We start from the raw sequence: 11,700 nt of genomic DNA on the forward strand, positions 1-11,700 counted from the left end.
GATAACAGTAGTTAGGACCTTTTGACTAAACGCAGGTCCTCGTATGCTATCGAAAAAAAACCTTTTTTATTTACTTTTTGCCTTGTAAGTTTTTTGCTGCTTTTCATTATCAGAGTTCATTTTTAAAAAAGTCTTCTTTTCGTCATCGTCCAAAACAATCGGAAGTCTCAAAAGTTTGCCAATGTAACGTCTTCATCTAACGCTCTTTGACAATCTAAACTGACTTTTTGACGTAAAAATGTAGCTAGCCCTGTCGGCTGCAGCCTGCGGTGACGCTAATTAAATCATGAATGTAGAGTTGAATGAAAAGTTGAGCAATGTTACAATATCCTCTGATTCCGATGATTATTTTGAACCGTCTAATTTCAAATTCAGCGGAGAAAAAACAGATAGAAAAGTGACAATCAGCGAACCAGTGTGTAAAACGAATCCTCACTACAAGGGAGGTCGAAGAAGTCGATATTCAACTTTCATCTCAGGCATTCATCAGTTTGACCCTTATCAAGAATTAACAGCAACACAAATTGCTGCATTTCGACAAGTATTTGATCTAGTTGATAAAGATGGTGGAGGAAGTATCGACGCGGAGGAGTTGTATAACAGTATGAAAGATCTGGAGTCAAATCTTAATCTTGATGAAGTAAAGGAGATTTTGGAAGAGCTTGATCGTGATGGCAATGGAGAGATTGATTTTGAAGAGTTTCTCTACATGATGACGAGTATGAGTATACAAATAAAAGGTGCGTTTCTTCCATACCTTTAAAAATATTAACTTGACAGAAATTGGATCACTGTTTCCGGCTATTTTGATCAATCTCTCTAAATTTATATATTTTTTTGTGTGTTTTTTAAATATTAAACAATCATATATGTAAAGGAAATTAACAAATATTCATTTCTGTATAACAGTTTTAGGTAAAAATTTAACCTGAAAATATCCAGCGTTATTAATAATCTGATTTTCACAAAAAAAAAAAAAAAAAAATTGGCAAATTTAAAAAACTGATTGCAAACATCCTTTACCATTAAAAACAAAACAGTGATTTTTCTAGGTGGGGTTTTTCAAAATAAACACTTACAATAGGGTTCTGATTGGTTAAAAGTTTACAGCGAAATATTTTGCCTCTAAAAAAAGTAGAAATAACTTTCGGGCGTAACGAATTTTTTGAAGCAAAATCCAATTAATCGTATGGTCAAATACATTTCGCCAGCGAACTCTCCGTCCAATCCTCCTTTGTGCAGTGAAGAGGTGTAGATTTTACCTAAAGCAATTATGTTGCAGGGTTATATAGCGAAATTCAATTCCACAATCTCTTACTCCGTAAAGAATGCAGCATCTTTTTTATTGTTTGTCTTTGCTATGTAAAGGTGAGAAACGAAATAGTTAAATATGTTTGATAAGTAAGAAAGTACATCAGGACACTTATAAATTACTCAAAATTTACAGTTACATGTTGTATTTTTCAGAAGCGCAAGTCGAAGACACCGCTTGTACAAGGGCGGGCAAAAGACGACAAAGCGTCTTCTTTTCGGTAATCACAAAATTTGCTATGAAACACTCGCTAAAAGAAATCGAAAGATATTACGCAAGTAAAGGCCGTTACACTCCGCATGTTGTTGGACACTATGCTGCAGGTGCAAGAGTGGATGGCTTGAGCGACAAGGAGTTGCAACAAACTTGGAAGAATCTGTCCCTTGCAAGCAAAGGTAAAAACTCTCCATATGCTCAACCGTTAAATTTTGCTTTGTCGTATAATGATGGACAGGGATTCAAAAAGAAAACAATTCGTTTGAAGAAAAAAAAGAAGGCTGATCGATCTGAACATGTTACGCCTTCGCCGACACCTTTTCAATGTCGTTCTACTAGTTGCTCTCCAACGTCACTCACTTCATCCCGAAGAAGTTCAACCAAAAGATCTGGGTCCCGATCTGAAAGTAAAGTTGGCTGGACCCCGCGCCATCGATTGCCTATAACGAAAGTTGGTCTCCCTGTAGTTAAGTTTAACCAAAATAGAAGATTCACAATTTTTGATATGGACAAAATTCGAGTTCGTATAAATATCGCGCGGAACTCGTATTATGATAAATTGAACATCGAGAATGAGGAGAAAGCTGTTAACTATTGGCAAACGTTAAAAATCGATGAAATACCTTCAGAAAGATTACAGGAAAATTTTAAAAAGGTTTTTCGCGCGTACTCGCCAACTGCTGAATACGAAAACCACATCAAGCATGACTGTACATATGGAACACTTTCACCACGTAAGAATAAAAATCATACTAAACTTGATAGAGTCATGAAAGGAAAAAATTTAGACCTTTAAATCGTGCTATTTTTTCTGTAGTACCCCCGTTTCTGCTGTTTTTTTGTTTTCTTTCTTCTTGATTACTTCATTGATACTTGTAATTTGCAAATATAGATTCGCAGATTTCTTTTCTGAAGTAATCGAGCGAATACACCTTTCCCGAATTTCATAAATTATAATAATTATGACGTCATCCAAAATTTTATAATTGTTCTGTGCTCTTTGAATAAGGATATTCAGATAGAATATTAAAATATCATGACAAATTAGATTTAAAGAGAATAATTATTTTGAAAACGAGGCTATTCTTAGAAAGGTCGGCCATATGACATAAAGGGTTTGACCGTAACTTTCAGTCGAACAAAAGTATTTACGAAATTAGGTAATTTGTTCTGCCCTTTGCTAGGGAACTTAGGAATAAGAATCATTTTTAGTATCGACCTCTTTAATTTAGTTTGGCATAATTAGGAAATTCGGGAAAGGTCTATTGTGAATTTGAAGGTTTTTAATTTTTGCAACTTTAACAGATTGAAATAAAGTCGCTGCAGTTTCTATTGTCTGCAAACTCTCGTCTGGTTAACTGTTCGCCGCAGGAGAGCAAAGGAATAGAACTTTTAAAGCAATTTGTGACTCCACTAAAACTGTGAGTACAAAGTGATTCACACATATTCAGATATTATTTTTAATAAATTTCACAAAATAACGTTATTCCGTGAATCGATTTTGTTGGAAAGATTTAAAGTTGAAACTAAAAACGTATTTTTTTTTGGTCATTAAGACATAAAATTTAAACTGATGATTAAAGTTGAACAAACATTAACATTCGCGACTTAAAGTATAATATTTTTACGTGTTTTTAAATTTTTTGACCAATTTTGCGACAAACTTTCGCGAATTTGGTCAAAATTAGCGAAATAATTCTGGAGTAAGTGTTGCGTTTAAAGGTACATGTCGACAAAATTTGACAATTGAATCAGGAATGGTCTTCAATTAAAAGTAAACAATGAGGCAGATTCTTTCAAGACCAGTTAAATACTTTCATAAACATTGAGTCTCAGACAATTCACGATATTTCACTTCTTTCCTTTATGGAGGGATGAAATTTCACAAATCTACTACCAGACATTTTCTCTCTCAATTTTTAATCACAAATTCTTCTTTTAATCACTAAAAGTGGATGAATAAACAGCCTGGAAAAGACGCGTTTAGATGCAGCGATAAATTTACAGCCTGAAGGCAAAATGACCTGGAAACGGGGTAGTAATCTATGCACGCGGTGTGAAATACAGCTCTTATAATTCAGTACAAAGTTAATTAAAAGTTGCAGGAATATTTACATACACCATCCGATCGCAAAACTTACTGCAAATATCAGTATTAAACCTTTCGTACAATATTTTCGACAAAATTGCTCAATTAAACAGATGTAAGGCCTAAGTCACCTTGCACTTTTAAGAGTAAATTTGCATACTTAAAGGGAACATCCTTGTACCCAGTGTTTGTTGCCTAAGGGCCGCCAGCACTTACTTGACGGCTAAACAAGTAATTTCGCCGTCCGCCTCGATGTCAAAAAGGCAAATAACCCTGAGACGAGGTTGTTAAAGGGAATTAATTTTTATTGATCATTTGAATTATTGCTATGTAAAAGCGAAAGAATGGTAGCTACCATTACATGAGAACTCTCACAGGTTTTGTATTAAAAACAGTATTATATTTACTGATGCAGTGTACCTATAGTAATATAAAACATGTTCCTGTTTTCAAACATAATTTTGTCCTATTACAATTAAGATAATAAAAAATTTGTTAAAAACTATTCCCATTCATTGTTGCGATCAAATAAATTTCTTAGTTGCCATGGTGATCTTAATTGCTGGGTATATTGTTTGAAAGAGGAAGTTTTTTACAAGCTGCGTTGTATCGTGTTTTAAAGAATGGTGGGTTCACACTGGTAAATCCTGACCAATCGTGAAGAATTGTAATTTGTTTATGTGGTAGGGTACTCTTCATAGACAATTTTTAAACAAGGTATGAAAAAATATGTGCATGAATGTTGTGTTCGGAAACTTAAAATTTCGAAAGAGACTCATGACAAAAGCAAAATTTACAAAAAACTTCCTTTGTTAACGGTAGTATAAAACTTGAATTTGTTGTTGTTGTTGTTTGTTTTTGTTGTTGTGGTTGTGGTTGTTGTCGTCAGCATCTTCGCCGTGGTTTTCAAAAAAAAGCAGAATATCGTGACCACGGCCCTGACCTTTTTTACTTTGCTTTTATGTTGCGTTAATTTTCCGATGCGAATATTTTTTAGTTAATTACCTACTTTTGAAGCAACCGCTATGTATGGATTACAGAAGACTGGTTTCTTTCTCATACTTCTCATAATCACACAAACAATCATAACATCCGCGAAACAATATCACTATCACCATGCTTATTATGATCGTCATAGCAACAGAGATTATGGAATTTGTAGAAGAGACGGAGATTATACGTGTCCGGTAAAAAAAAGAGATTCGCCCAGAGAAAAACGTAAGGTTTAGTTTAATGTTTTTACGTTGGCTAGCCAAGATGCTGTTCCAAGAAGCTAGCATTTACGAAACTTTTATCATTTAGCCCGTCTTCAAGGATTGTTGACTCTGTTAGTTATAGTCAAAATAAGTCTTAATGAATCGTAATAAACTGTTTTCCTGAAAATAGAACATTGAAAATGACGAAAAGGCCATTTTTATGAATACCCGGAAACTGAGAAACGACGTGCGAGATTGGCTTTCAACAAAGCTTCCTATCAAAAAATAGCAATGGTATCTCACCTTTTACTTTAGGTCTCGTTTTAGCTGTTTTATTTGCGATCTCAGTTTTCGCAACGCTGGCTAATATTGGCTTTGATATATACTTAAAAGTAAAGAAGTGTTGCGGCTTGTACCCCGACGCTTGTAAGTACGAACGAAAATTCGTTGCGTTAAAGGAGGAACTGAAAAGACGGGCAAGCGAGATGAACGACCACTATACAATCTCTAAAAACATACTTGCTTACCTTAAAAGTACGAATAATTACAATGCAGAGATTTGGCAGAACGTAAAAAGAATTATGGTATTAACCAATGAAATCGTGGAAACGCTGGACACGTCAATCATTGTAAAATATAACAACAAATCCGCCAAACTCAGGGTATGTGTGGAAACTTTTTTACCTTATTAGTCTCAGCCTTATTTGTTGTTGTTAGCAGCATGACATTATAAACAAGTTATGGCTAGGTCAACCTCAGATGACTCATTCTTGTCCCTAGGGTCTCTTTACCCCTGAGCTGTTATCACCTCAAATAATATTAAATTCAATAAGAAGGCAAAATGCCATTTTTGCATTGCATATTAATTTTAAACATTTTTATTCAGAAACTTTTCTCCACTTGGTAATGACATATATTTTAAAAGAGGCAGGCAGAAGATAAAAAAGGAAAACATTTGTTGTTAGGACGAAGCTATAACTTTTTTTAACAACTATCTTTTTGACCTTACTTGTGAAAAACGCTGCGTAAAAGTAGAATAAAATTTTCGGCGTATTTCTTCTTTGGGTTAAATCCACTCACACGGCGTAGGAGACTTAAAACGCAACACAAATCTCCGGGAATGAAAAAAATCATTCTCGACTCTAGAGCTCTTCTGAAAGAGCTATTTGGGTCGATAATAACAATAAATGTCTATAGCGCGATTTTTCTGCTCCTACTAGCACCCTTACCAATACGGTTTCTTGTTATCCTTAACTAACTTCCTCTCAGATGAGATGGTTGTTATCCCTAAAGAACTTTCGTTGTAGAGAAGTGAAAAATTTTATAATTCCTTAATTTCATCCTGTCATGTTTATATAGAGAGAAATAAGAAAGCACAACGAAACTGCTAAAAATATGGACATCCTTGCTGTCAGTACGGAGTTTCAAAGTGTTTTTGATAGCGTGGAGGGTACTTTGCTGACTATCGCTCCTATTGTTGGTCTCCTGGGGTCTGCCGCTATATCGAAAGGTTTCACGTGGTACAAAACATACAAGGTAATATATTCTCAGGTGTTTTTTTAAAAGATCCACGCATGGTCTATAATTAAACAAAAAATAATCCAGTGATACAAAATTATCGCACTCTACAGAAGAGAATTTTATTTGAAAGATTTCGCGATGAAATGAATTGTGGAATTAAATTATATAATGCGTATTTACCCTTTTCGTTTTATCCATTGAAATCTTTAAATGTTTTTCAAATACCTACCCCCGATCAGATCGCGCTGCGTTTTCAGACTATTTGTCACTAAGGAACACTTTTATGCACTTTTATGTAACGTTCTCTTACCAAATTACCATACCTGAGGGAAAGGTATATTAATTTGGAAAGAGAACTTTACGTATCAGTTTAAGGACCTTGATCTGCTTAAACAGCTCCGTGTCAAATAAAATGTCTGGTAGACTCGGATCAAGTTTCAATTTTCATTGCTAAAAATGCAAAACTTTATTTGGCAAAATATATAAAATTTTACATTTCGCGAATGTTTATTTCCGCGAATATTTCTTAAAGAAATAAACAGGGAAAGTTGTTTCACAAATTGCGCGTTGGTTTTGGTGCCGCGTAAGTTTCTGTCTTTAAAGTGATATTCGAGTTTTATGAAAATACAATTTTAAGAAACATATGACTGAAACTATAGGTTTTTTAACAGCAGATATGTAAAATATTCATAAAATGGAAAATAATAACATTTTTAATTGCTTTTGTATTTACTAATGAGAGAGAACTCTTTTTCTACTTTGTGAAAATATTTAGGCAGCAGAAGCACTAAAATCGACTGGTAATGTAGCAGCTCTTAAGAACGTCAAAGTTGCAAAAGTATTAGGTGTTAAAAATGTAAACACCTTCATCAAATCGACTGCAACAGCACAAACAAGAGCGTTAACGACAGCAACCAAGTTTAGCAAGTTTATGTCCTTCGCTACTGGTGCAATGTCAGTTCTATCGATAGGTACGAATGTTACACTCTTTTTATAAGCAATCAACGATATACGTACACTTAGCGGGTTAGCTACAATGGAAAATTTCGTGTAAATCTAAGGTCTAATTACAGGATTCTGGTTGCCAATTTTATTCCAATTATCCGGGATGAGCTTTGTCCCGGCTATCATTTAATCATTTCATTTGACCCTATCAAAGAGCAAAAAAGCAAATTTTTGTTTGGCTGCTTTAACGTGCAGTCATGATGCAAGATAAAATAGGAACTTTTAAAAGAATTTATCAGTATAGTTTCATTGTACAATTGTATTTAACTTTCTTTTAACTTTAAACCTTCTATAGGTTTTGAGATTTATTCCGCCATTATGAAAGTAAAGGCTTGTAAGAAAGTTCGAGATAACGCCGTGAATTCCTACAATGCAATATTCCCTCAAAAAGCCAAATTTAAGAAAAGCGAAGACAATTTGGTAGCATTTCGATCAAATCTCACAAAAGTAAGGTGTTTGCTTTTCGTTGTTGTTGTTGTTGCTATTTTTGCTACCTCTATTTGTTCTTTCATTTAGAGCTATAACCACGTCAAAGGCCAAATCGCATCCGACGCATTTTTGGGTTACGTCAAACAAATCCATCAAATGGTCACATCTAGTGACAAAACGCCGCCATATTTAAAAAAGGCGGGAAGAGAGATTCAAAATTTTCAGGACCAGATAAAAGCTGCAAGCAAAATCAATACCATAAAACTGCAAAAACTTCTTTACAATGCTTTAACTAATGTGAGCTACACGTGGCAATGTTACGATAACAAAATCAAAACAGTCTCATACGCTTATAAAAAATGTTTAGTAGGCGAGGCCTCCATGGAGTTGATCTGGAAAAATGCGATCAAAAATTTCGAAACAAATAAGTATGAATGTACAACAGCCACTGGGCAGAGCTACACTACTTACAGAGCTACAAAGACATACGTGGAGACGCGGATGCAGAAAGAGGGTTATCAAAAGGATTGCATACTGAACAACCGAGACCTGTTCAGGCTAGCATGTACCTACTATGTGCAGGGCTTTACTGATGTTCAAAATGGAGGCAAAACAGGGCTAACAGTAACACAAGTGGAGTATTTTAAAAGGATCTGTCCACCAGCAACTGTTACACCAAAGGTTTCAAATCTGATTTGCACATTTAAATCCTTCCTATCATTGGAAGATACAAAGAAGCATTATAGCAAGTACAACCAAGGACAGGTCACTACAACATACAACAGCTGTCCTCCTCCTGTTTTAAACGAGAATATTAAACGTCTTATCTGTGCATACAAGAACAGAGATGGAAAACATTTAAACGCTGTTCTCACGAAGTATTCACAATATTCTCGAGAAGACGTAACATCCACATACAATTCGTGCACAACTCCTGTGGTCACACGTACCATGAGAAAGTTAATATGCAACGAAAAAAAATATGGAGGTCTTTTGAAGGATATCCTTGAGATGTATCCTAACCATCGCATTTCTGATCTGACAAATACTTTTAATGCGTGCTGATTTGATAAACATTGACTTCTTTCAAAACGACGTGTAAAATCTTGTACCGTCCGGATTTATTTACATTTAACGTAGTTATTCACTTAAGAGTGTATATATCATTTTAATATGACCATGTGAAACCATTTTAGAAACATGAATACTTAAACCATTTGCGTACGTGTTTTTTAATGCTCGTCTAAAGTCACACAATTTAAAGGGGAACCTCGTCCCCAGGGGTTCTTGCCTTTTCGACATCGAGATCGTCGGCGAAAAAACTCTTGGTACAGGCTGGCGAGTTCTGTAATGCGATTGGTTTACATCCGACATAGATAATTCTTTTACACGTCATAATGTATGGAACAATTTGCTGCTATAACGATGACGAATTTTGTTACAAAAACATTGAAACACGAGCAGATTCCTGACTATGACAAATGTTAAAACAAATTGAGCAAAAGAACGGTAAATGGAGCAGTAAATTTTTTTGTCGACATATTTAATGGAAAGAAAGGTTTAAAGCTTGGTAGAAAACATGATTTTTGGCAATTTAGTTAAGTGAGAAAAGACATGTAACTATCTACAATCGTTGTCAAAGTTGAGATAAATGCAAGAAAATGACCATAAGGGCAGAAAAGGCGATAAATGCAGAATCACGGTTCTTTTTATTTCTAATTGAACAAGTTTAAAATTTTGTTTGTCAATATATAGTTAGTAGACACATCACACTTGCAAAATTTAGCCACACAAGTCACATGTAAGTTAAAAACACTACAAAATGCATAATGAAAATTTCCAAAAAAGTTATTTTGTTAATAATTCTGAAAAAGTACGAACTAAACAAAAAATGTATGTAGCTAGCTATACAATAGATGTAGAGCATTTTTTGATTTTGTATATGAAAGTTTGCATATAAAAATAGTTTCAGGACTCGATCAAGTTGCCTTCATTAGTCGCAGATAATGAGAACAACGAGACAAATACATTAATTATTCGTAGTAGCCAATATATTGGTTATGAAGAGAGATAAAAGGGGACTTCTCTCTCAAAAACAATTTCGTTTAGATTGGTTCTGGATTAAGGAATTTAGTATTTATTCTACCAATTTCGCACTATGAGACGTACTTTTTTCAACACATTTCTCTTTGTCGAGCAGCTCTTTTTAAAACTGGCTGGCGGAAAAAATCCGTTGTTTGACATCAGAAAAAAGAACATAAACAGGACCAGCGCGTTGCTGTAGTGACCAACAGCTCTCGTTTTAAGCAACGCTTACCACAAAGATAAGTCAAGATTTTAGATAAGTACTTTTATTTTTTGACATATCTACATTAAACCTTGAATTGTAAACAAAAAAACTGTTCTGCTGATTCAGCATAAATCTACCATCTGCTAAAAAAAATGTTAAATTCATCATTTTAGTTTCTTTCAAACCTCAAACAAAGAAGCCTTACGCAAGCAATTGTCACTCGTTGCAAATCCTGAATTCACAAACACACACACGTTTCTTACCTCTGTGAGAAAACCTCGAATTCAAGTCGACCAATAAGCACAAACCAATCGCGACTATATCTACACCCTCTTAATTAAATAGTTCGGGGATTGTTTCTTTAAATGAGACCAACCTCTTAAAGTACAACCTTGTCCCCAGGGTTTTTTGCCTTTTTGACATCGAGGCGGGCGGCAAAATAATTCGTCAAGTAAGCGCTAGCGGCTCTGGCATAGACAACAAACCCTAGTGACGAGGATGCTCAATGTATCGTAAAGTATCCCATTAATGATAATATTAGCAAAAACAACACAGTCAATATTCCGGCCGTAGAAAATTCGTTTGCGACTCAGCGTAATTTTTGCTATATCCTGGACGTAAACATATTTGTCTATTCCACAAATAGTTGGAAAGTGAGGCTCCTCTTATGACGCATTAACATCCCGAATAAAACACAAATAAACGGCCGCTAAGAGAAAGTGTTAAAATTACATAGTAAAAATTCTTTCCCTTTGATTTCGTTATTATAATTTATGTTGAAGCCAAAACTTCAGTTAGCCGCGAAGATTTGCGATGGTGGGGAAGGAAAGGATTTAAAAACTACTACGTAAATTTATCAGATGTCAACTCCTCCCTTATTAAACTTTTTATACATAATTGGAGTGTTTTACAATTGACCCTGGATAACCTTTATTTATAAACACGAAATAAATTTGTGATTCTAACGCTGGAGGATCTGGTAATATTGTTTTTATTTCCCACTAATCATCTGTGAAAAACAGTCCTTCAGAACAACATGAAGCGACCTTGGTTTCTTTCGAGCGCGTAATATTTATAATAGAATTTCAGCAAAGCAAGGGAACTAAGAAACGTATATACTACATATCAGCACTGTTATTCTGCAAGAATAGACGAAAATGTAATATTGTCACACTGGAAAATATGAAATATTTGAAAACTAATAAAATTCATCCCTCGCGCATCAACTCTGTAATAATTCTTTTAACCCTGATACTAATATAAGGAAAAAAAAGCCCTGGGAATAAAGTTGCTGATATTAATTACTACACACCGTTTTGATTTTAACTCAGATTTTTTTTGTATGATAAGTAAACAAATGAAAATAAGTTTTTTATTAACATCAAGATGATGTGTCGATCAACAGGGATGGGGTAACAATTTTCAATTCAGATTCTATTCTGATGGTTTGCAAATCATAACAAATGTGATGTAAAAAAAAGGTACCATGATTTGTACCGCTTTTAGGTGCAGCATCCCCGCAACAATTTTTGCAGCATTGTGAGAAAGGTGATTTTACTAGAGATGTTTTGCCTTGTATTTCTTTTATCAAAATCTCAGATAGTAATATAATCATTCAATACTTTATTCTCATTATATACAG

At 34.5% G+C, this 11,700-nt stretch overlaps 2 protein-coding genes across 3 annotated transcripts; both read left to right on the forward strand.

The window, feature by feature from the left end:
* Positions 1–204: 204 nt before the first annotated feature.
* Positions 205–2,325, forward strand: LOC130645543 (uncharacterized). The gene is made up of 2 exons (XM_057451561.1): positions 205–740; positions 1,468–2,325. The coding sequence occupies exons 1-2, from the start codon at positions 287–289 to the stop codon at positions 2,322–2,324; spliced, it is 1,311 nt and encodes a 436-aa protein (XP_057307544.1). The 5' UTR covers positions 205–286; the 3' UTR covers position 2,325.
* Positions 2,326–4,160: 1,835 nt separating this feature from the next.
* LOC130645550 (uncharacterized) lies at positions 4,161–8,986 on the forward strand. 2 transcript variants are annotated; one of them, XM_057451569.1, is made up of 7 exons: positions 4,161–4,334; positions 4,615–4,835; positions 5,129–5,475; positions 6,173–6,349; positions 7,110–7,305; positions 7,635–7,786; positions 7,856–8,986. In XM_057451569.1, the coding sequence occupies exons 2-7, from the start codon at positions 4,643–4,645 to the stop codon at positions 8,831–8,833; spliced, it is 2,043 nt and encodes a 680-aa protein (XP_057307552.1). In that variant the 5' UTR covers positions 4,161–4,334; positions 4,615–4,642; the 3' UTR covers positions 8,834–8,986. The 2 variants fall into 2 exon arrangements, with proteins under 2 accessions (XP_057307552.1, XP_057307553.1); XM_057451570.1 differs by having other exon boundaries at positions 4,161–4,300.
* The last annotated feature ends 2,714 nt before the right edge of the window (positions 8,987–11,700 follow it).

Source organism: Hydractinia symbiolongicarpus, chromosome 5 (assembly GCF_029227915.1).
Source record: "Hydractinia symbiolongicarpus strain clone_291-10 chromosome 5, HSymV2.1, whole genome shotgun sequence".
Classification (NCBI taxonomy): domain Eukaryota; kingdom Metazoa; phylum Cnidaria; class Hydrozoa; order Anthoathecata; family Hydractiniidae; genus Hydractinia; species Hydractinia symbiolongicarpus.